Source organism: Rutilus rutilus, assembly GCF_951802725.1.
Source record: "Rutilus rutilus genome assembly, chromosome: 4".
Lineage (NCBI taxonomy): Eukaryota > Metazoa > Chordata > Actinopteri > Cypriniformes > Leuciscidae > Rutilus > Rutilus rutilus.
This window is the reverse complement of record NC_140212.1, coordinates 45,305,235-45,331,804: the sequence shown is the minus strand read 5'-3', so window position 1 is coordinate 45,331,804 and position 26,570 is coordinate 45,305,235. Positions and strand designations below refer to the sequence as shown.

General features: G+C 39.6%; 1 protein-coding gene across 4 annotated transcripts in view; it reads left to right on the top strand.

Annotated features, from left to right (window-relative positions):
• The window catches only part of LOC311289544 (protein NLRC3-like), a 69,654-nt gene that overhangs the window by 5,462 nt on the left and 37,622 nt on the right, over positions 1-26,570 (top strand). For 2 of the 4 annotated variants that reach the window (XM_084407633.1, XM_084407632.1), the window contains exons 1-5: positions 11,384-11,569; positions 11,854-11,979; positions 12,280-12,327; positions 12,421-14,218; positions 14,479-14,652. In XM_084407633.1, coding sequence (XP_084263759.1) covers positions 11,503-11,569; positions 11,854-11,979; positions 12,280-12,327; positions 12,421-14,218; positions 14,479-14,652 — 2,213 coding nt within the window. In that variant the 5' untranslated portion in view covers positions 11,384-11,502. Of the gene's footprint in view, positions 1-8,755; positions 8,874-11,383; positions 11,570-11,853; positions 11,980-12,279; positions 12,328-12,420; positions 14,219-14,478; positions 14,653-26,570 lie in introns of those variants that run through there. The other 2 variants (XM_084407630.1, XM_084407631.1) reach the window with 2 other exon arrangements.

The following is a 26,570-nucleotide window of genomic DNA, read 5'->3' as shown; positions in this document are numbered from 1 at the left end:
GTATAAAGCCCGCCCTGACAATTTGATTGGTCCGAACAATTTTTGTTCGGGCATAATAGCTCCTCAACGGAGCGAGTCCAGACCGAACTTCCCGACCAAAAAATGTTGTGGGCGGGGTTCGGGCTGGCACCTAGGCTAAAATCCCATATCAACCTCAACCATTTCAACAATACAAGGAGAGACAAGAAAGTGCACTTTTAATGCTTTCAAATAAACAATATACAATTGCATGAATTATTCTTGAATTGACCAAAGTGTGTAGAGGGAGAAGGTTACATAAAAAATATACCTTTTAAAAATGTATGTTAAATATACAGAATTGTTCTATAGTCTAATGCAATTACATCAGATTTTACTTTAAATTACAGAAGAATTAAGAGTAATCCCTTTAATTAAATTGCAGTATTTAGATTACTTGGTAATTAATTACCCCCAACACTGTATAACTAATTAAAATGTAAAGGTGAGAAAATGCAGACCTCTTTTTGTCTGGCGCTGTTGCCATGGTGACTCATAATATCTGCGCTCCATTGATAATGGCTTTTTATAGTTGTGGTGCATGCACTTAACTCAGAGTAGGTCAACTCAGAGTTGATTGAACTAACTCATTTCAGCTGTTCTGAAACCGAAAACTCAGAGTTTCCCATCTCAGGGTAAGTCAACTCAGAGTTCAAGTTTTAACTCAGAGTTGGTTGAACCTCCTTTCTGAAACAGGCCCCAGGGCAAGAAATCCAAAAAACCAAGAAACATGAAACCAGGGAGAATGCTCAGAAATGCAGTGTGACACAAACAAAACTTTGCAGTGAGTGAATGAGTGAACATGGAATAAGTAGGCTGATACTAACAAGGTAATGAGACACAGGTGAATGCAATCAGTGATGAGTCCGGGCAGTGAGTTCTGGGAAATGTAGTTTGTGAGAGTGACAATAGTCTGGTGTGGAGTGCCCTCTGGTGGCTCTCAAGGGCACTCCAGCTGGTGACCGTTACAATTGATGTGTCCGTAATTCTTTATACTTAAGTCCAAGTTCAAAATAAAACTCTATGAACCGCTCCATTGTTAACGTACAGAGCTGTCTGAAACACGGATTAAACAGGAAGCAAAAGAAACAGCAAAAGTTTTGAAAAATAAGGTGAGACTCAAGATTTTTAGAAGTAATAATATAGAGTTAAGTGGCTCCTCACTTTTGTTGTGCAAAGTGTCAGGGGAAAATAAAGAGAATTCCCCAGTTGACAAATGCCACCTTAGCATGAAATCTGCCGCTGGTTACAGCAATGCCACCCTGACTGAAGATGCCAATGAGAACAATGACATCTGTCAAGCTGACACTGCTGTAACAGTGGAGATTAATAATGAGGATCATCTTTCAGGAATATCTTCAAGGGCTTTGAAATCAGGCCACAGAGCAAAAAAAAAAAAAAAAACGGAAAAAGCTTAGAAAGAGAAGTGAGAATACGGTTGTGTAACATGAGTAGGCAAGGCAAGGCAAGGCAAGTTTATTTATATAACACATTTCATACACAATGGCAATTCAAAGTGCTTTACATAGAAGAAATTAAAAAAAAAAAAAAATACAGTACAGTACAAACAGTCGGACGAACAGCGGCACAGTGCTCATTCAGTAAATGCATAGCTAAACAGATGTGTTTTGAGTCTGGATTTGAATGTGACTACAGTAGGAGCACATCTGATCTCCTCTGGAAGCTGGTTCCAGCTGCGGCTGGCATAATAGCTAAAAGCAGACTCGCCATGCTTAGAGTGAACCCTTGGTATTTCTAGCTGATATGATCCTAATGATCTGATCTGTTGGGTTTATATTCAGTGAGCATATCTGCAATGTATTGAGGTCCTAGGCCATTGAATGATTTATATACCAGTAATAATACTTTAAAATCAATCCTAAATCTAACTGGGAGCCAGTGTAAAGACCTGAGGACTGGTGTGATATGTTCATATTTTCTGGTTCTGCTCAGAATCCTGGCGGCAGGGTTCTGTATGAGCTGCAACTGTCTTATGGTCTTTTTGGGAAGGCCAGTGAGGAGTCCATTACAATAATCCATCCTGCTGGTGATGAAAGCATGAACAAGTTTCTCTAAGTCTTGTCTGGAAACAAAGCATCTAATTCTTGCAATATTTTTCAGATGATAGTATGCTGATTTAGTTATTGCTTTGACATGACTACTGAAACTAAGGTCTGACTCTAGTGACACACCAAGATTCCTGACTTGATGTTTAGTTGTTTGACCCCTAGAGTGAAGGTATGCGTTCACCTTGAGAACTTCATCTTTGTTTCCAAACGCAATGACTTCAGTTTTGTCTTTGTTTAACTGAAGAAAGTTTTGACACATCCAACTGTTGACTTCATCAATGCATTGGCACAAGGAGTCAATGGGGCTGTAATCGTTAGGCGATAGGGCTAAGTAAATCTGTGTGTCGTCAGCATAGCTGTGGTAAGCAATTTGGTTCTTTTTCATTATTTGGCTCATTGGGAGCATATACAGGTTGAACAGGATTGGCGCAAGAATTGAGCCTTGAGGGACTCTGCATGTCATGGATGTCCACTCAGACTTATGGTCTCCTATACTCACATAATAACCTCTCCCATCTAAGTATGACCTGAACCATTTTAGGACTATCCCAGAAAGCCCCACCCAGTTTTCCAGCCTGTCAAGAAGTATGTTATGATCGACAGTGTCAAATGCAGCACTGAGGTCGAGTAGTACCAGCACTGATAATTTGCCTGAATCAGTATTTAAGCGAATGTCGTTTTTTATCTTTATGAGCGCTGTCTCTGTGCTGTGGTGCGGTCGGAAACCAGATTGAAAATTGAAGATTGAAAAAGTATCCATTCGAGCTTAAGAATTTGTTCAGCTGATTGAAGACAACTTTTTCAATGATCTTGCCTATGAAGGGAAGATTTGAGATCGGTCTATAGTTGCTTAATATGGTCTTATCTAGATTGCTCTTTTTCAGGAGGGGCTTGACAACTGCAGTTTTCAGGGAGTTTGGAAAACTCCCAGAGAGAAGTGAGGCATTTACCACTTCTAGAAGATCTGTTTCTTAACTGTTTAACACACTTTTGAAGAAAGATGTGGGAAGTGTGTCAAGAGCGCAGGTTGATGTTTTAAGGTGCTGTACGGTTTCTTCCAAAATTTTGCCATCGATTTCTTTGAAATCAGACATAGTAACTACTTTCTCAGGTGGTTTGATCTGTCTGACCTCAGTGCATCTCAAGGATGTGCTGATCACTTTTCTGATATTATTGATTTTCTCAGAGAAGAAAGAAGCAAACTCACTGCACTTGCTGTCTGAGAGCATTTCACTGGGAATCTGGCTTGGGGGGTTTGTCAGTCTCTCTACAGTAGCAAAAAGAGTGCGTGTGTTGTTTAAATTGCTGTTTATAATATTTGAGAAGAAAGTCTGTCTAGCTTTGCCTAGCTCCATATTGAAAGCATGAAGGCTGTCTTTGTAGATGTTATAATGGACTACAAGTTTTGTCTTCCGCCACATGCGCTCTGCTTTTCTGCATTGTCTTTTCATATTTTGCACTGCTGTTGAGTTTCTCCAAGGTGCTTTTTGTCTGCCACTCTTCTTCCTGACTTTCACAGGAGCGATATCATCAATTGCACTTTTAACTTTTGAGTTAAAAGAATCAAGGAGAAAATCAACAGAGTCAGCAGATATGCTTGGTGTTAAGGATATAGCCTTCATAAATAGTACACTAGTGTTCTCATTTAAGCATCTCTTCTTGACAGACACAGATCTCGCTTCAATGGCAGGAGAGATCAATATATCAAAGAAAATACAGAAATGATCAGACAGTGCTACATCCTTAATAACAATCGATGAAATGTTTAGACCCTTACTGATAGGAAAATCTAGAGTGTGTCCGCGATTGTGTGTGGGTCCATGTACATGTTGAGTCAGATCAAAAGTTTTTAAAACAGTTTTGATTTCTTTTGCCATATTGTTTTCTGCACTATCTGTGTGAATGTTAAAATCTCCAGCAATAGCAAAACAGTCAAACTCTGAGGTAATTGTTGATAACAGTTCTGTAAAGTCCTCAGCAAAGGCTGGAGAGTATTTTGGAGGCCTGTAAATAATGATGAGTAAAATGCGTGGAGCACCTTTTAACACAGTACCCAGATATTCGAAAGACGGGTAATTCCCAAATGATGTTTGCTTACACTGATAAATATCTTTAAAAAGAGCAGCTAGACCCCCACCTCTCTTAACAGCTCTGCAGACACTCATAAAAGTAAAGTTAGGAGGGGCTGTTTCATTTAGGATTGTTGCACTGGAGCTGTCTTCTAGCCAGGTTTCATTTAGAAACATAAAGTCCAGGTTGTTTGTGGTTATTAAGTCGTTGACTAGAAGTGATTTATTTTTAAGTGAACGAATGTTTAACAGTGCTAACTTGACAGTCTTACTTTTTGTTACAGCAATCTTAGTTTGACGTGTAATAGGCACCAGATTAGTTGAGTTTGCTGTACGGCTATTGAAGGCCTTAGACTTTCTATCATGTAATAGAACAGCAATAGAGAAAGATACAGGCACACTGGGTTCCCGCTTGTTCTGTAAACATTTGAGAAAGTTACTGTTATCAGAGCGGGGACCCGACACATATCACTGACACGGAGAGCTGGTATCAGTTGTTTTTGGTTCACCTCGAGCAGATGGAGGAGGGTGTGGGCCCTGGCGTTGTGGCAGAGGCCGAAGAGCTCTCACGGGAGGAGGGGGAGGGCGAGCTGGGCCCGCAGGCTTTGGTGGTTGCGGTGCCTGTCGTTTTTTGGTTGGTATCTGGGGGCTTGCAGCAAAAGAGTGGGATAGTTTGGTTCCAGCATGCACCAGTTCTTCCATTTTCTGTGAGAAGCACAGAAGTGGAGTTGCTGGAGAGAGGGAAAAAGTGTCTGGTGAAAGGGGCTGTTGCTCTGGTGTTATAGGAGGCTGTGATAAGCTGTCCTGGCTTCCCTGGCTGTTTTCCAGGAAGTCGTCCTTGGGTGCTGAATCTTGGAGCATTTCTAATATGTCTGTCTGTGGTGAGCTCTGTGGGCAGGGCTCAGCTGAGATTGTGTCCGTGAGCAGAGTTTGTTGTGGCGGAGTGGTGTTATCATTGTCCTTGTGTGATATGTCAACCGCATGTCCATTTTGTTGCTGAAGTGAAGTCCTGTGGTCATTCATACTGTTTCCAGGTGTGTGTGTGTCGTTCAGATTGACACACACTGCAGAAGGATGATTGAGGGAGAAGTAGATATTGTCCTTTAACACTCTTGAACCAAGTTTGTTTGGGTGACGGCCATCTCGATGAAACAGTTGTCGTTGACTCCAGAAAAGATTGAAATTGTCAATGAAGTTTACTCCTTTTATATTGCAGGTTTTTTGCAGCCATGTATTAAGGCCAATCAACCGTGAAAACCTGTTTGTTCCTCTTGCTGGGAGTGGTCCACTGATGAATGTTTGAACTTTCAGTCTTTTAAGTGTTTCAAAAAGTTAATTGAAATCCTTCTTATGGAGTTCTGACTGCTCTTTATGAATATCATTCTTCCCCACATGAATGATGAGTCGATTTGCAGTCTTATGTTTCATCAGAATGTTCTGAAGTTCCCTGTTTACATCAGAAGTTGTTGCTTGTGGAAGGCAGCACGTAGTTGTGTCCCTGCTGCTAATGTTTCTGATTATGGAGTCCCCCACTATCAGAGTCCTGGGCTCAGCTGAGCTCTGAGCTGAGTGCCGCTGTCTGCTCGACTTTGAGTGCCAGTTAGCATCAGTGTTAGCTACTGGCCCATTCAGTCTGTGTTCGGTCACATTCATCACATTTGGGGATTCCACATTTACATTCATTAGTACTTCAAATCTGTTTGAAGTGTGAGAACAGTGTCAATAGCGTGAGTCTCACACTGAATGTCTGAGAGTTGGCAGCACTGGCACTAGTCTAGACTTGTAAGAAAGCTTTTCTCCCCGAATCACAGAAGCGAACACCATGAGATGCCATGAGATCTCTTATTTATTATTATATGTCAAGACATAGCAGAGAAAAACTATTTACTGGAGAGATGGCTTTCATTCGTCAATACACAGGTTGGGCATTTATATGCTGACCAAAGGAACATACATTATCCTTACAAGGTAGAGAAACGTGTTCGTGTTTAAAATTGAATGTATATCTCATGCTACACAATCCTCATTCCTTAAAGAGAATACTTCAGTCAACATATGCATCAGTGGAAGCTATGCTAGATTGCATTCACATTCCTCTGTGGTTAAAACTAACTCCTCTCACTCCTCTCCATGGCCTTGGCATGTGATCCTCACACACACTTGCTGTGCGGATATATGAATGTTCATTAAAATGTTATAGCCATGAATAAAGGCTTTTATTTTCTCCAAATTCTCGAGTGCCTTGGCCTTATATGATTTTTGGAAGTTGAACTATCTTGCATCAAAGAGCACCGAGATACTGACTTTATACTCCAGTTTGGATCTTGTTCAATCAAATGTTTGTCTTCACTAGTGATGGCCGCTTTCGTCACGTGAATTCGGTAAAAAAGGCTTTGTTACGTCACAACTGCTTCCAAATGTTTCGAAGTTTCAATGGTTCGCTGTTGGGGGCCGATCCCAGTAAACCAGTGTTTATGGTTTTTACCTGATCTCAGATCAGTTTTGTAGACATTTTAATGAGATGTTTGTGTAATTTGGTGATGGACAGCCCTGCCATTCAACAATCTAAACTATGTTTCCTGTACAACAACATTACTCACTGCTTAACTACTGTAGAATGATGCATCATCGAAGAAATCAACTAATTCTAGTATCAAAATGATAAACGTGTCAGATAACTCGTTTAGAGTAACATTACTAGAGCACAGACTGCCTTAATGTAGAGACAACAGATGGCAGAAGTGTAAAAGGGAAACATTAAAAACAGAGAATATGAGGTGGTAAAGAAATAGATTTTCACAATGACTTTTGGAAATTACAGGGTGAAACTTGTGCTAAATGCTCAATTTTGAACCATTGACAAAATCAAATGCTTACAGATGTGTCTATAATGTGGCTGATTATTCCTGGCACAACAAACTGCTGTTCACGAGCAGTGTATGTCACTACTGAAATTATTCTCATTAACATTATAGTTATACTTCCTGGTGCCTTGAAGGGAAGAATGTAGTGAGCAAGTCTAAGCCAGATGTGTGAATTTTCCAGATGTGACAAAACTCTTCTAACAATGAGAAATCAAAACACTCGTTGTTCTAATGACACACTTTGTTTGTGGTAACAAAGCTTATCTATTCCTTTGTAAGGGATTTTAAGAATGTTATTTGGCTTCTATTACTGGCAATGTGAGTAATGTCAGAGGAGAGGATTATGTCAAACATCTTTTAATCATGACACAGATCGAGAATTGAATCTCTGAAACTGAAAATATGATCAATGTACAGAATGAAGTACAGGCACTACATGAGGCCACCTTTGGTGTTTGAGGACACAGCAAAACTCACTTAGTTCTGTTGCTGACATTGCAGAAGAAGTGCATGTAATGAGGAAGCTTGTTTTACTAAATCGAATGGCTCTTGATATTCTGTTAGCCTCCCAGGGAGGAACATGCAACTGTTACATGTTCATATATCCCAGACAACACTGAAGAGCAGTACACAGTTTAGCTAAACTCAATACGGATCATGTCTTTCCTCCTCTGAGTGGGACACATGGTTCGGATCAATATTGGGGCCACTGTGAATCATTTGAAAGCAGCTTTATTAGTTACAGTTTCAGGAGTGTTTCTCATCAGACTCTTGTACATTGGTCTGTTCTGTGAGACACTCTGTCGTAAGGCTTTCATCCAACGTCAGACACACACTCGTCGCTGACGCTGTATGAAGAGCTGTTCTGTTAAAGAGCATGTAGAAGGAAGAGTACGGCCTGATCACACAAGCTTTTCAGAGTATGTTTTGATCATGATCATGAAAGTTTGCTTACATTTAATCAGTCTATATAAGGCATAAGGACATAATGCATTTTTACACTGTCAGTTTAGGTCGAAACGGGTTACGGTTTGCATTGAAAGTTGCACTCTAAAAACGGCAGGGTTAAAAAATAAGGTTTAAAAAGGGTTAAATTGGACAGAACACGCGCTGGGTTTTACCATTTAACCCATATTTCTGGGTCATTCATTTGACCCAACCAGTGGGTGAAATTAACCATCTTGCTGGGTTAAGTCTTAATCATGTGCTGGGTTATTTCCTGTCTAGCTTCCATATTAAAATTAGTAACAAATATTTGTTATATTACGAATGTAATACAATAAACCAGAGAGGCCACTGTATATGTGATTTCAATCTCATTTAATAGTTTTTTTTAAATACATTTTTAATACATTTCTTTAATACTTCTTTTTTGTACACTTATTACAATTATACAATGTATACTCATTCTAAGGTAATAAAAACATAAAGGTTCATTAAGTAAGGTCTTTATACACCACTGAAAACATAGTTATGTATATGATATTGCATTTCTGTCAACAACAGATCCTCCTAAATATTACACAATGCATTTTTAAAAGTCATTAAGCAGCTCATTTGAACTCTTATACGATTATGATTTCATTTATTAAGATGTGATGATTTATTAAGAACAGCAACAAACATTTCAAATGCGACTAAATATCACGTGGGCCTGAAACAACTGTTGTCCTCAAATTTTACAGAGGACTCTTTTCCATTAATGTGATACACGGCATGCTGGAGAAACTCCCAGGCGGGGAAACACTGCGTTGTGTATTTATCATGAAAAACAAAATAAAGCTTTGAAACAAAGATGAACAGCTTCTAGCAAAGACTCGGTCTCGATGGCGTGGCCTGGAACAATGGCAAAGGTCTGACATGTCCCCCTCGTCTCATCCCTGATGCTCCAGTCATCTCTTTTTGTAAATATTCAACCATGTTTTAGCTATAATAATATGTTTTAATAAATAAATGAATTAATTTTTGTTCAATATATTCATTAAAACATTCATTTAAAAAAAATTACTAAATCATTTTAAAAAGTAAAGATTCTGAAAGCATTGAATGAGATCCCACGATAATTTTAAATAGCTTTACAGTAGTAACAATATGATATTTTAATTATATGATATGATTAATATCATATTTTTAATATTGCTTTTAACGGATTAAAAACATAACGAGTTAATCAAGTTTAAAAACTTTGGAGTTTTTAATATTTTTATATTGTAATAATTTCACAGTTACTCTCCAAATTAATGTAGAAACAACTTTAAGACAGTATATTTTAAATATTTGTTTAATGGCATCTTTTTATAAATCAAGGCCAGTATCACTGATAATAATGCAGCTACTGATGTCTCTATGATAAATGATTTTTAAAACATTAATTATAGACATTCATGTCTAAAATCTATCGATTTCAACATTTGTTAGGCTTCAAATAAAATATCAACTTGTAATGTAAGTGAACTTAAAACAATCTTCACATAAACTCATTATAATAAATGTCACATTTACCTGTGGCCTTCCTATCTGTCTAACAGGAAATATACAGAAATTGAATAAAGTTATCAAACACTTTACAGTCTTCACTGCATAAATCATAAATTAAATATAAATTAATCCTTATTAAAGCTATTATTTTCTCTGCTACAACAATCTCCGTTACCTTTGTTCTTTGATTAACATCAATGACATCGCATCAACGGGTTTATTAGGCTGCTGTCACTTCAAGAGCTGCTGCCACATATGATGTGGATCTGACGCGCATCTCATTTTCTCATAACTCTTTAAGTTCATTTGAGACGTTATTTAACGCATTTAAGACTGCTCTTATGAAAATACTTGACAAAACAGGCATTTTGGCATAGTTCTGTGTGTTATTGTTTGTTCAATCATGAAATAGAAGTTATGGCAAGCCTAAGTATTCATATACGCCTGGTCGGGCGTCTGATTGCACACTGACCCATCAAAAGCGTGCGTTTTGACAGCAAAATGTTTGACATGGTTTGCTACAAAAAATTTTGGACGTGCGCTTTTAAGTCCCTGAAAATGCATTTTTGACGTGTATTTATCATAAGAAAAAACGGTGTTGAATGAACACAATGAATGGTACAAACGTGTGTTTAAAGTGTGCAAACAGGCGAAAAGAATGTGCTCTTTTCTTAGTGTTCTCAAAATTGCTTATCGAAAGTGTCTGCTCACTTTTTTAGGGCTCGAGTCTGTCATGTTTTTGTCCTCTATCTGGGGTTTAGGACTCTTGTATTATCATTAAACCCAACCAAAACAACATGGAAATATCAATATTGACAGAGAATTATAATTGCTGAGTTATAATCCAGTCAAATTTGTTCACAGATGATGTAGCAAGAGATGTGTAAAATCAGGGTTCAGCGCTAAGGTTTTTTTCTACTGACCCATCGGGCCAGTGGTTTAAATTTGTACTTGCCCTGCCAAAATGTACACTGGCCCCACCAAGTAATAAATATAAAAAATAAAATAGGTCTAGTTGTTTAAGTTGTTTTTGATCCATGTAACCTTAATAGATAAGGTTATGATGCCAAAAACTACTAGCCTACTAACTCATATAAATTCTAAATATTGTTAAAGACAGTCAGTAATAAAATAACAAATAATACAATCACGAGCAATAGCACAAATAAATACAACAGAGCAAACATATACAAATGAAATAAACAGTTCTTTTCAGGTTTTTCATGTAGGTTCACACTAGATTTTCAAGCACAGACAGTAATCAAATATAAAATATCACTGCATAGTCTGTGAAGAAAATCTCTGGTGTTGAATTTAGGGCAAGTGAATGCAACAATAACGCATTAACAGTTAAACAGATTAACGGGCTTGTCTTGGTTGTCTACTGAGTCTCATTTTAAAAATTCACTTTCCACTTCCTCGTCTAGTTTTACTACTGTCAGCATAGATAATACTTTGAAATGAATCATGTCTATGAGCTCTTTCACATGCTCTCTTGACCCTTTGCCTAATGAGGTTCTAAACATGTACTTCACATGCTTATGTCCTGCTATAACCGTAATTATTAACGTTTCCTTAGCTACTGGGCACGTCCCTTTGGCCCTTAAGACAGCCGCTATTACACCAGTTCTTAAAAAGCCCGGCTCTGATCCTGAAGATTTATCTATAGGCCTATTGCCAATCTAACTTTTCTGGCTAAGCTCCTCGAACGGGCCGTTGTTGGCCAGCTACAGCAATATCTGTACACAAATTTATGTCTTTATGTTGTTTCTACATTGTTTTGGAGATTTAATGTGAAAGTATTACAATATCAAAATATATTAAAAACTTTACTGTTTATCGCAATTACCAAAAAATCTTTAAAAATGTTTTTGTTTATTTTTAAATTGATTGACAGCACTTATACTCTGCACTTTTTTTATATTTTTGGAAAGTGTCTGGTAACAGCCGATTCATTATAGACACGTGTGTTCTTGTCCAACAGCTGTAAGTCAGTAAAGGACAATGGCTTCTGTTGAACAGCATGATGATAACACAGTAGATGAGCTGGAAAACAAAAAACTAAAAGAAGGTAATAGTGATAAAAGAAAAAATAATATCAGAAATGTTAAAGTTGTGTCGGCGCCGATGGCCTCGTGGTCAATGCGCCGACATGTACCGCCGTTGCGCTCGGGCAGCCCGAGTTCGAGTCCCGGCTCGTGGACCTTTCCCGATCCCATCCCCTGTCTCTCTCCCACCTCGCTTCCTGTCAACTCTATACTGTCCTGTCATAATAAAAGGCAAAAATCACACAAAAAAAAAAATGTTAAAGTTGTGATTTAAGCGATGTAATTAATCTCTCTATCTCTATTCCAGGCCAGATGAGCAGCAGTGTTGATGTGAAAGCTGAAACAGGAGCAACTGTAAATGCTCCTGTACTCACTGGAAACACCATCACAGGCCCAGTGACCATCAACTACAGCTTAAACACTGCAGGAAATGGTAATATACAGTAGTTTATGTATAATAATGACTATAATACAATTCATATAATAAAAATATAATAAAATAAACTGTAATGTTTAAAAAGACACAATAACTGTGCTTTCTAAGACAGACTGCTTATGAACAATCATATATGAAATAATGCTCAGTAGTTGTGAATCCTATTCTTAAGGAAGTTTAGTGTGTAGCCATACTGTTCAGAAATGCTTTAGGTACTTGTCACTTTATTCTTCTGTGTAATTGTATCTATTGTCTCTTTCCTTTGTATAAATTTACTAATTTTCTCTTTCCTCACAGAGCCACAAAAAACCTCAGCGACGGAGACACTAGAGAAACAGTTAGAAGGTGCAACCATCATTTCTTCATTATAGAGGTCTTCAGACTTTATGAAAAACATGATAATTTAGTCTTTGCTGTCTTTTTCCCTATTTCTTAAAGGCTCAACTGCAGACGATAGAGAAGTTACTCTTCATGATTACACAGAGACCAGCCGCAGACTGAAGGACAAATTAAAACAGGACTACGAGCAGATATTGATTGGTAATTCAGAGACGGGTCATCAGGAATACCTGAGCGATGTCTACACTGATTTATATGTGGTGGAGAATGAGACTGGAGGAAGAGTGAACGACCATGAGGTGATACAGATCGAATCAAATCACAACCGATTGACTGCCAAGGAGAAGCCAATCGAGTGTAATGACATGTTTAAAGTCCAGTGTGACACGGGTCGGCGAAACAGAAAAGTGCTGACAACGGGGATTGCAGGAGTGGGAAAAACGGTCTCTGTCAATAAATTCATCTTTGACTGGGCTAAAGGAACAGAAAATCAGGATATTGTCTTCATATTTCCACTTCCATTCCGTAGACTGAATTTGATTAAAGGAGAGTGTAGTCTCATGGGACTGCTCAACAAATACTTCTTTAGTAGTCCTGAAGAACTGCCTTCTCTTCCTCAAGGTGATGGTAAAGTTATGTTCATCTTTGATGGGCTGGATGAATGTCGTTTTACTTTGAACTTTAAAAAAGATGACATATTTACAAATGTAAATGAAAAAACAACAGTAAGTAAGATAATAATAAACCTTATCAAGAGACACCTGATTCCCTCTGCTCTCATCTGGATCACATCCAGACCAGCAGCAGCCAGTCTGATACCCCGAAACTACATTGATCAAGTGACAGAGGTGCGAGGATTTAACGATGAGCAGAAAGAGAAATACTTCATCAAAAACAGTCCTGAGGTTGCTGGAAACCTCATCAGTCACATCAAGAAATCCAGGAGTCTGTACATCATGTGCCATATCCCCGTCTTCTGCTGGATCTCTCTCATTGTTCTTCAGCCTCTACTTGCTCGAGAGAGTAATGACAAAACTCCCACAACTCTCACAGGGATGTACACAAGCTTCTTAATTTCTCAGAAGAAACAGATGGAAGAAAAATACTGTGATGAGCCCGAACCTAATTCCGAGTCTTTTGACCAGATTATTCTGAAGCTTGGGAAACTGGCCTTTCAACAGCTGGAGAAAGGAAACCTGATTTTCTACAAAGAAGATCTTGCAAAATGTGGACTAGATGTCAGAAAAGGGTCGTTGTACTCTGGGTTATGCACTCGAATGTTTCAGGAGGAAAAGGTAGCAGCAAGAAACGTTTACAGCTTCGTACATCTCAGTGTACAGGAATTCCTTGCTGCTCTTTATGTGTTTATGATGGACAAAGATGAGAAAGCTGATCTATTTCTTCAATCCTGGAGAAAACTGACATGGAAACTGTCCAAAAAGCCACTGTTTCAGCTTCATAATGCTGCAGTCGAGAAAGCTTTACAGAGTGAGAACGGACACCTGGACCTTTTCCTCCGGTTCCTCCTGGGTCTGGAGTCCAATCAGAGTGACCTGAAGGGACTACTGCCAGGACTGGAACAGAAAACAGGGGACATGAAAAACACTGTTGACTATATCAAAAAGAAAATAGAGAAGGAGGAATCAGTAGAAAGGACCATCAATCTCTTCCACTGTCTCAGTGAACTGAAAGATAACTTTGTGGAGGACATCCAGAGGAATCTGAGCTCAGGAAATCTTTCAGCACAGAATCTCTCCTCTGCTCAATGGTCTGGTCTGGTATTTGTGCTCCTGATGTCAGAAGAGGCTCAAGAGATGTTTGAACTGCAGAAATACAGAAGATCTGATGAAGCACTGGTGAGACTGCTGCCGGTGATTAGAAACACCAGAAGAGCACTGTAAGAGTCTCCTTTACATTCATTTATGAACACTGTCTTTTGTAATTGCCTTCATTTTAAATGAGTGACTTGCTGGCCTAGACAGTTCAGAAAAAGTAATAAAAGTAATGTGTGTGTGAAAATAAATGCTGGTTTGATGTTTTATGAAGAGACCATTGTTTTATCTTTGCTTAATTCACTACAGTTAAAGTTTTTTTCAAGCTCCAGATTATAAACGCTAATAAGCATTACTACTGCTCTTTGTTTTGTTCTCTACACAGGCTACTCAGCTGTAATCTCACAGCTCAGTCCTGTGAGAGTTTATCATCAGCTCTACAATCCTCAAACTCCTTTCTGAGAGAGCTGGACCTGAGTAACAATGACCTGCAGGATTCTGGAGTGAAGCTTCTTTCTGATGGACTGAAGAGTCCAAACTGTCAGCTGGAGATACTGAGGTGAATGGTTTTAAAATAATTAACTATGCTGTAATCAGAGGCTTACTTAACCAATAAGCAAGGTAAGCGGCCGCTTAGCACCCGCAAGAGACAAAACATTTGCAGGAATGTGATATTTTTCAATATTTATACAGACGTATGACCCACATGGACTGCATAAGTCTAAGAAAAATATTGTTTGGGGTGAGGGGAAGGGAATGGACTGTATGAAGATTGAATTTTGCAACAGTTACTAAAAGTGTTAAATGCTTCTATTTCATGCATGATTTGCTTCCGACAGCACTGAACAAGCTAGCAGCGCCATCTAGTGGCTGTGCACAGGACACAGTTAGCATCTCAGACATCTTCAAAATTAACACCACACACCAAAAGGCAATTAACTGAAAAAGTGTTACTTATCAGTTGGCTGGGATTTTTTTTATTATTAATACTAACAATGCATTGTTAAGAGAACAGGATATGGCTTAGTATGAATGTCAAATTGAGAAGGTTGTGATGTATTCATATACATATACATTCTGACTGTAAGGACCAAGGTTAGAACTAGGCTGTGAGGGCTGAATGTAGAAGGCTAATGATAAAGTTACTCCAAAACTGTAACTCCAGTTGTTCCAAGGGGTCAATACAAAAAGCCAAGAGGGTGAGTGTTTCCCAAAAAGGTCTAATAAAAACATCTAAAAATGTCAAAGAGAAAATATGAGGACAACAAAATCAAATGTCAGAAAATCACATAGAGCAAATAAATCCATATAAATTCACAGGAGGCATTTACCAAAGACTGGAGAGGTTGGTCTCAACATATTAAACACTAAGCAAAAAACAGAGGAACAGAGCTACTTATGCCATGTCCACACTAATACGTTTTCGTTTGAAAACGTATATTTTTCTCTTCATTTTGTCCTTCCGTCCACACTGAGACGGCGTTTTTATTAATGAAAACGAAGCTTTTTGAAAACGCACTCCAAAGTGGATACATTTGAAAACGCCGTTTTCGCGTTGTAGTGTGGACTGTGAAACCGGTGGTATTTAAAAATGATGATGTAAATTTAGTCATGTGACACATATTGTACCAATAGATATTCATGTTTATACCAGTATTGTGCCTCTTATGTGATATTTACTTTCACACTGCTGCTAAAAATATTCTACATTGCACACTCTTCATATCACAGTCCTGCAAAGATGAATTTACTCTCATTTGCTGTCCTGCGGCAATACATGAGAGCATTTTAGACCAAACATATGGTGACTGCGTGCGACCTGGACCGCATCAGTGAATTGTGAGATATTTTACTAAATAAAATTATCCTGTCAGAAGAATTGCGCGATAACTTCATTATTTATTTTCCATCTGAATCATATTAGTAATCTTTTGTGGGGTTTTACGCATGTGCGTTTTCCAAAGTTTCTCATCCACACTGAAACGTCCGAAAATACTAGTGTGGACGGAGAGCATTTATAAACGAAAACGCCGTTTTTAAATGTATCCGGATTCTTCTTCTTCTTCTTCTTTGTGCTTATTTGGCGGTTCGCATTCTTAAAAAGAGCATTACCGCCATCTACTGTGGGTAATAGATCAGAGACAATATACACTACTAGATCACCACTACCAGAACAGTCAGGACTCGAGCTTTCAATGTTGCTGTGTGTTCAGCTCCTCCATCTCATTCCAGAGAGGGATTGTATCCGGATTAATGTAGACGTAGCCTTAAATACACTCACAGGAAACGAGGCACAGGTGAGAACAATAACACATGATACGATGGTGGGAAACTGAAATGAAACCCAATGAGGGCCTCTAGTGGCCAAAACTAGTCAATAAACCTAACACTGACATGCTCTGTGTTTCAGGGTGAAGCATGGCACTGTATTCATTTACACACGAGCAACTCATGATCCTGTGTTTTCAGTGTGTCAGAGCGTCTCAGTTCACAGTATATCAGTGGTCTCAAACTGAGCTCCTGGAGGGTCACTGTCCTGCAGAGTTTAAATCCAACCAGCTCCAAAACACCTGCCTGGAAGTTTTTAGTAATCCTGAAGACTTTGATTAGCTGGATCAGATGTGTTTCATTCGGGTGGAGCTAAACTCTGCAGGGCGGTGGCCCTTGAGGAGCTGAGTTTGAGTGCACTTCAGTAAATGCTACTCCACATGAACTCCTGCAAGTATGGCAAGCCGTTTTAAGTTTTATTCATTTCCAGGATATGAATCCTTGATATCAACAATTCAATTTCAACTAGTAAAAATGTTCATTCTTGATATCAACAACTGTATTTTAACTAGTAAAAACTATAATTCTTGATATTAGCAATTGAATTTCAACTAGTAAAAACTATAATTCTTGATATTAACAATTTATATCCTTGGAATGGCAATAGGCATATGGCAAGCCGTTTTGACTTTTAATCATTCGCAGGATATGAATTCTTGATATCAACAACTACATTTTCACTAGTTAAAATGATAGTTATTGATATCAGGAATTAGATTTCTACTAGTAACAATGGCAATTTTTGATATCAGGAATTACATTTCCACTAGTAACAATGCTAATTCTTGATATCAGCATTTACATTTTCACTAGTTAAAATGATAATTCTTGATATCAACAATTGAATTTCAACTAGTAAAAACTATAATTATTGATATCTGTAATTGTATTTTCACTAGTGAAATGTCACCATAAGCTGCCATTCAAAATCAATTGTTGATATCAAGAATTGATTTCTTACTAGTTAAAATTCCAGTTTCACATATCAGAAATACAATTCTTACTAGTAAAAACCTTTATTTTTGATATCAAGAATTCAATTGTCACTAGTTGAAATGTCTATTCTTGATATCAACATTTGAATTGCTACTAGTAACAATGTTCATTTTTGATATAAATAATTCCATTTTCACTAGTGACAATGTTAATTTCTGATATCATGAATGTGATTGTTACTAGTAAGAAAGCCATTTTAGATATCTGAAATTATATTGATATCAGAAATACATTTTCAGATATCAAAAATGAAAATTTTTACTAGTAGCAATTCAATTGTTGATATCAAGAATAGTCATTTCAACTAGTGACAATTGAATTATTGATATCAGTAATTGCCATTTTTACTAGTAACAATGTAATTATTGATATCAAAAATTATATTTCTAATAGTAAGAAATCAATTCTTGATATCAACAATTGATTTTGAATGGCAGCCTATGGTGACATTTCACTAGTGAAAATATAATTACAGATATCAACAATTAAATTGTTGATATCAACAATTACATTTTTGATATCAACAATTACATTTTTGATATCAAGAATTGAATTGTTGATATCAACAATTCATATCCTACATGTGTTTTAAATGTTAAAAGGGCGACAAAACTATTACAGATATCAAAAATGTATTTCTTACTAGTTAAAATTCTGAATACACATATCAGCTTTGTATTTCTTACTAGTAGAAATATCATTTTTGATATCAATAATTACATTGTTACTAGTAAAAACGCTAATTCCTGATATCAAGAATTACGTGGTTACTAGTAAAAATGTCTATTCTTGATATCAACAATTAAATTGCTACTAGTAAAATTTTTAATTTTTTATATCTGAAAATGTATTTCTGATATCAATATAATTTCAGATATCTAAAATGGCTTTCTTACTAGTAACAATCACATTCATGATATCAGAAATTAACATTGTCACTAGTGAAAATGGAATTCTTGATATCAAAAATGAACATTTTTACTAGTAGCAATTCAAATGTTGATATCAAGAATAGACATTTCAACTAGGGACAACTGAATTCTTGATATCAAAAATAAAGGTTTTTACTAGTAAGAATTGTATTTCTGATATGTGAAACTGGAATTTTAACTAGTGTGACCGAGCGTTCAAACAGGGTTCGCCTAACACTTAGAAATAAGAAAACAATAAACGATAGCAGTTTGAACTCTTCACTCTTCTCCACTTTATTATCCAACACCTCAGATCACCAACTCTAAAAACCTGCGACACTCCAGTACCCAGTGCGCATGACACATGCCTATCTACGGCAAGCCCCGAAGGGAAAAATACATTGCATACACGCATATACAACGAGCGCCAGTACATCCAGAATTAGTGCATCATAACAGAATTCAACAAAGTCTGTTACATACGTCCCCCCCTCACAAAATAAACGTCCCCGTTTATGTTTCAGAATAATAACATCAACCGTCATAAACAACAAACAGCTGTGAACACAGAGAAAAAGTGTGTTCTGTTAATAGGCTTGTTGCAGTAACAGTGATGTGCTATGTACTCTGTTTTGTGTTTCATTGTTACTACAGGCTCTACAATAGAACAAATTCAAACTTGCACTCTCCCATACATATAGGTACACAGTTACTTTAATACAAAACAAAATCCTTCAAATGGCCCGGAGGCCTATGAACTCTCCCAGTCCTACTCATGTTTTGCTCAGACCCCTTAACTGAACATGGTGAGTCAGACAAAGCACTCAGATCTTTCTGGGGAGAAACACACTCTTCTCCACCAGAAACTCCTGACTCTATGGAAAGAGACTCAGGCTGTGAGTCCGAAACATTGGACAATGTCTGGTTCTTTGACACAAGAGAAAAAGGCAATGTGTAAGGCCGCACCCTATTGTAATGCACGACCTGCGACCTCTCACTAGAGTCAAAAGGATCTACAATCCGGTAAGTCAGTCCCTGTTCCCCACATGAATCCATGACTTGCACTATTCTATACGGCCCCTTCCAATGGGGTGCCAGTTTCATGCGGCTCTCCACCGGATTGTGGAGCCACACCATGGCACCTACATCATAGGGCTGGTGACGCAATCCAACATCATGGTACAGTTTTTGGCGGTCGTGAGCTGCCTCACTGTGCATCCGTGCACTGCTAAATGCAGAGTTCAGTTCTGTCAGCAATTTGGAAACAAACTCAGCATGTGATGCTGACATCTGAGGAACAAGAGCACGGGTGGGTAACAGTACATCAGCAGGGACCCGTGCTTCCCGACCATGGGTCAAGAAGTAAGGTGTGAAACGAGTGCTGGAGTGAGTCGTTGTGTTGTAAGCAAAAGCCACATGTTTCACATAATTGTCCCATTCCCCACCATAGGTCAAAAGAGTCTTAGCCAGTTGATCAATCAGGGTCCGATTAAATCGTTCAACCATACCGTCCGACTGCGGACGGTAGGGAGTGGTGCGTGTCTTTTTAATGCTCAGCAGATGGCAGAGATTCTGAACCACCTCCGCCTCAAACTGACGACCCTGGTCCGAATGCAAAGTCTCTGGAACGCCATGAATCAGAACATAGTCCTCAAACAGACAACGTGCTACTGTCTGTGCTGACTGATTAAGCAAAGCATACAGGTTGACAAATTTGGTGAAATAGTCCTCAACAACCAGCACATACCGGTTTCCTTTTGAAGTTACAGGCAGCTCTAAGATGTCCATAGCCACTCTTTCAAATGGCCGTACAGACTGGGACCCCCCCATTGGTGCACAGAGGGCTGGAACCGGACCGCGCCGTGTCTGACACGCCTTGCACTGCTCACACCATGCTTTGATGTCCCTGTACATAGAAGGCCAGTAACAAAATTGTCTCGCCCGTTCCCACACACGCTCTGAAGAGAAATGGGCAGAAGCTGGGGCCCCATGCAGCAGCAAAAGAACATCCGATACTAGAGCAGAGGGTACAACCATTTGGACTACAGGGGCACTTGTGAGGGGACAGAAAACTGAGCGGCATAACAGTCCATCAATTATAGAAAGACGGTTGAATTCAGTCCAAAGCTTCCGTAAGCACTGAGAAGCTTCTTGAAGTTTTCTCCTGGATGGTCTTTGGGATTGCATCACCCAGCTCAACACAGTCTTAATATCATGGTCAGCATGCTGCATTGCACTAATGTCTGATAAGCTGTGTGACAAAACATTCATGGACGACATGCAGTCTGAATTGTCATGTGAGTTGACAGCAGTCGCATCTCCTGCCGAATCAGTGACTTCAGAGGAACATGGAATGTCAACTGTTTGATTAGAACTCACCACATTCACTTCCAGTACCTCTTTAACACTGGCCTCTGCCTCGTTAGGGCCAGGTGTCTCAGGGCGGCGAGAAAGCGCGTCCGCATTCTTATGGTTTTTCCCATCTTTGTGAACAATGACCCAATTCAATGGATCAAGCTCCAGAATCCACCTCCCTCTTCTTCCTGTTGGATCATCATCAATGGGCATACGCCGAAGTGCCAAGAGTGGTCGATGGTCAGTGATAATGGTAAAGGAGGCAAGTCCAATGTAATGCTTGAATTCCCTTACTGCCCACACAATAGCCCACAGCTCACGATCAAAGGTGGACCAACGCCTTTGTGTGGAATTCAATGCCCGGCTGGCGTATGCGACCACGTGCTCAAGTCCATCTCTGTCCTGGGCAAGAACTGCACCGACGGCCAGGTTGGATGCATCAGTGTAAATTTTAAAAGGCACACTGAAGTCAGGCAATACCACTACAGGATCAGATGACAACACACTTTTCAAAAGGTTAAATGATTTGTCGCACTCAGCGTTCCACACAAAGGGCACATTTTTCCCGACGAGATGGTTTAGTGGAGCAGCAAGTTTAGAAAAATCCTTGACAAATCGTCTGTAATAGGAACACAGGCCCACAAAGGCTCTCACCTCAGAAGGAGAACGGGGAATTGGCCAGTTCAAAACTTTCTCTGTGTTCTTTGGATCAGGTTGAAGACCGGTTCGAGAAACGACATGGCCAAGAAAGACCACGTGATCTCTGGCAAGGTGACATTTGACTGGATTTAGTCTCAAACCAGCAGACTGGATTCTTGAAAACACCTCTCTCATGCTAGACAGGTGTTCTTCAAATGTTTTGTTATAAATCAAAATGTCATCGAGATATACAATGCAGATGTGCCACGGGAGCCCTCTGAGGACAAGCTCCATTAAGCGTTGAAATGTGGCGGGGGCGTTGGATAGGCCCATCGGCATGGACCGCCACTGATAGAGGCCCTGTCCCGTTGTAAAGGCCGTCTTTTCTCGGTCCTCCTCAGCAACTTCCACCTGCCAGTAACCGTTCGAAAAATCTAGTGTGCTGAACCACACTGCACCTGATAACGCATCCAATGTGTCATCAACACGGGGTAGAGGGTGAGAGTCTTTAATAGTCACACTGTTTAATCGCCTGTAGTCTACACAAAAACGCCATGTGCCACACTTCTTTTTCACCAAAACGACTGGTGACGCCCAGGGACTACAGCTCTCCTCAATGACTCCATCCTCTAACAGGCCAGCCACTTGTTTCTCTATCTCAGCACGTTTTTCAGGGGAAGCACGATATGCACGCTGTTTGATAGGAGTCTGCACACCAGTTCTGATGTGATGTTTTACCAGTGTACATCTACTGGAATTCTGTTTGGAGGAGCTGAAGATGTCATTGTATTCCAACAGCAATGCTGAAAGCGCAGCTCTCTCAGATTCAGAAATAGGCGACTCATCCAACGACACAGGAGGCGTGACCCTGGAAAAGGTCGCTGCAGCTACGTCAACTGGAGCATGAAACAACTGAACATCTGAGTCATCAACTGTGTAAAACTCACCCAGATGCATACCTTGTTTCAATGAAATGTCCTGTCCAGTAGGATTCAAAACCCGAGCTTTTGTCAGTCCGTTGTGAACCATGGCAACTGTGTGAGCAACCACGAGACCGGAAGACTCCGCCACATTGGGTTCCAGATAGCCAACAAAGTCACTCGCCAAATGGGCTGCGTTGGGTGTACACACTTTAACTGCCACCACTGACTCACTGAGGGATGGCAAGTTCATAGCGGTGGCCAGTGACACGTTGCAGCACAGTGGAACAAAATCTTTGCTGGTAAGGAGAGGAACTGAGATGTCCCACAGTTGCAGCTTAGCACGGCTGAGGTCCAGTAAAGCATGGTTCTTCAACAAAAAGTCCCAGCCCAGCAACACAGTCTGTGTGGTTTCTCTTAGCACATGAAATACATGCTGCCACGACTCAGTTCCCAGCTGAAATGTTACTGTGATGGTGCCGAGTGTATCTAGCATTTGTCCATTCACAGCACGGGCTGACACATAGTCCTTTTTCAATGGCCGATTGCGAAGTGTTGGAATTGACATACGGAAATCGGCACTCATGAGAGATACACTGGAACCAGAGTCCACTAAGATCTGAACCTCCACACCTTCAATTATTCCTCTCACATACGACACCAGCTCCTGGCCAGCATCCACAATCACATTGATGTTTTCTGAAATTGAGTCACCATCATCAACATTGTCCATTACAGGGCCCACTGGCAGCATAGCTGGTGTTTGGGCCGCAACATCAGCTAAAGTCCGTTTCCCGGCCCATTGCGGCGCTCCACTCCGCCAGGAGACATGAAACGCACTCCCCGCTTTCTCGAGTCATCCTCAATGCTGTTCCATCTGCGAGGACCAGGGCTAGGGCTGCGTCTTGCAGGAGACTGAGCAGAGTATGAGTCTTTATAACCACGAACATCCATACCTGATGTACGCTCAAAGTGTTGGAATGATTTCCTCTCAGGTGAACGGCCCCTCTGCGCACTGTCAAAGACACGTGACTGGCATCCACGGCCCCCGCAGACACACTGGCACATTCCACTAGGCTGAGAGCGGCCTCCATTCCACTCATCCATTGCTCTAGGACTCACACTGGACTTAAGTCTTTGGTTTTCATCACCCAAGCGCCTCAGTTCCATTCTCATATCTCTCATTTCTTCTGTTAATCTATCCACTGCTCTATATAGTCCTCCATTATCAGTCACAGAGTGGACAGCAGCCACTGCACCACCATCATTATTACCATAGGCAGCATTAACAGGCATGTAATCAGTCTTTATTGAGTCTCTGGCATTTTCGCACCGACCTGCAATTATCACGGCCTCCTCCAAATCTGTTGCTCCCTGTTCATGGCATTTAGCTCTGAGCACAGGATCCAAACCAGCCAAGAAACGACGAAACTTTTCTTCTCTTTGGGCCTTGTCGCCATATTCAGGAAAAGCCTCGTCCACTAACCTGCTTATCTCCGCCGCATACACCTCCAAACTTTCCCGTGGAGCACGAGGGCGGGCTGATAAACTGGCTCTGAAGCGATCCATAAACTGCCTCTGCCCGAAAGCCTCCTTTAGTCTTTCCTTTACAGCTGTATAGTCAGCCTGAACAGTTTTAGGAAGGCTGTCCCACAGAAGAAATGCCGCGTTGCTTAAACGTGTCGGCAGAATCCTCACCAGCTCATAATTAACCGACGCAGGACCATCTCCCTCTGTGAGCGCCCTGACAGCGACCTTGAACTGCCGCGCCCAGCACAGAAAGCTCTGTTTCTCGTCACCAGAGAACGGCGGCGGTAGCTCGATTTTCACGTGCCTGTTGATCTTGTCGCGGTCCCGTCTCGAATAGAAATCCTCATCGTCTTTACACCACATGATGGCCGCGTCGACGTTGAACCCGCGCGCGCTAACTCTTTTCACTGTAAACTAACTAGTTAAACACCCGCCGTAACACTGGATCACATAAACGCAAATAAATCAAAACAACACCGCTGCCACCAATGTGACCGAGCGTTCAAACAGGGTTCGCCTAACACTTAGAAATAAGAAAACAATAAACGATAGCAGTTTGAACTCTTCACTCTTCTCCACTTTATTATCCAACACCTCAGATCACCAACTCGAAAAACCCGCGACACTCCAGTACCCAGTGCGCATGACACATGCCTATCTACGGCAAGCCCCGAAGGGAAAAATACATTGCATACACGCATATACAACGAGCGCCAGTACATCCAGAATTAGTGCATCATAACAGAATTCAACAAAGTCTGTTACACTAGTAAGAAATCAATTCTTGACATCAACAATTGATTTTGAATGGCAGCCTATGGTGACATTTCACTAATGAAAATACAATTACAGATATCAAGAATTATAGTTTTTACTAGTTGAAATTCATTTGTTGATATCAAGAATTATCATTTTAACTAGTGAAAATTTAATTGTGGATATCAAGAATTAGCATTGTTACTAGTGGAAATCTAATTCCTGATATCAATAACTATCGTTTTAACTAGTGAAAATTGAATTGTTGATATCAAGAATTCATATCCTGGAAATGAATAAAAGTTAAAACAGCTTGCCATATGCAAGTGAGTTTGGGCCATGTCATGTCATTAAAGGTCTACGTTGTATCAGACTCTATTGAATTTTTTGCATTATGAACATTTACAGACCATGAAACTTTGACTTTTTATTATTTACAATTTCATATGTGGTCTGTGAACTGTGGTTTGTTCCCTATTTCTTAATATATGTACAATTTGTTATGGAGCTCTCTCCAAAAGTTCAGCGGAGAGAAAGTTTGTGCTGTGTGATAATGAGTAATGTTGGTACTAATGTAGTACATGTTTTTTTCCTTTTTTTTTTTCTTTCCTTTCACTTAATCTCAGAATCTCAGATATGTCAAGACAGAAGAAACTCACACTATTCATGTTTTCGTCATTTATCTTTTTGTTGTTGTTGTAACCAATGTCCACTAGCTTACTCAGTGCTCAGTCAGGGGGTTCATGTGTTCATTCTACCAGTTGGAATGTCAAAGGTTTAAACAATGTAATCAAACACAGCAAGATGATGTCACATTTAGAACATTTAAATACTCATATTGTTTTGTTTTTTTTGCAAGAGACCCACTTAAAGATCATGCCAGATTTTGTAAGAAATGGATTGGACAAGTTTATCATTCTAAATTTGTCAGTAAATCTAGAGGGGTGCCAATTATTATCAATAAGTGTATTCTGTTTTCTCCTTCACAAACCTTAGTTGATTCCGGTGGTAGATATGTTATTGTTTCAGGCCTTCTTTATGGTTTAAACGTGACACTGGCTAATATATACGCACCAAACTTTTATTCAGAAAATATTCTCTCTACTCCCTGGTCTAAACTCACACTATCTTATTATGGGAGGTGATTTTAATTGTTCTCTGAACCCTTCTCTAGACCGTTCATCCACTAAACCTGCCCAACCCTCTAAAACTGCAATTACACTTCATTTGTTTTAAACTACTTGTGGTCAAGCTGATGTATGGCGCTTTTCATATCCCACAGCACGACAATACTCATTTTTCTCTCATGTCCACCTTAATTACTCTCGCAATGATTACTTTTTCTTAGACAAGAAATTGTTGTCTAAAGTGAGGGCCTGTTCATATGGCAGCATTCTTATATATGACCACGCTCCACTTTCACTTTCTCTTCAGTTTCAGGATAAGATGTTTGGTTCTCAAAGTTGGAGATTTAATTCTTTACTGCTCTCTGAGAAAGAATTTTGTGATTCATTAAAAACCCAATTAGATATCTCTTTGGAGATAAATACCACCCCTGAGACCTCATCTTCCACAATTTGGGAATCTTTGAAAGCATATGCTCGGGGTCAAGTCATTTCATATTCAGACTGTGTAAATAGACAACGAAGGATGAAGCTAGAAGAATTATCTCTTGAAATTCTTCGGCTCGATTCGGCTTATGCAGCTTCTCAAGATCCTGAAATTTACAAAAAGAGACTCAAATTTCAATCTGATTTTAATGTTATCAACTCAATGTTATCAAAAAGTTATTGCTGAAGACTAAACATGCATTTTTTTGAGAATGGTGACAAGCCAAGTAAACTTCTTGCGCTTCAGCAAACTTTTATATTCCTCCCCAATATGTTCAGTATGTAATATTAGCGTAGACGCCATCCTTCTTATGATTTAACAAGCACATCAGGATTTTTATGGGAAGTGTTCCCGGTTTCGGCTGACCTAATCTATGCAGCCTAACATTGAATTATAGAAGTCTATAATTTGTTATGTGTATTCTAGGCCAA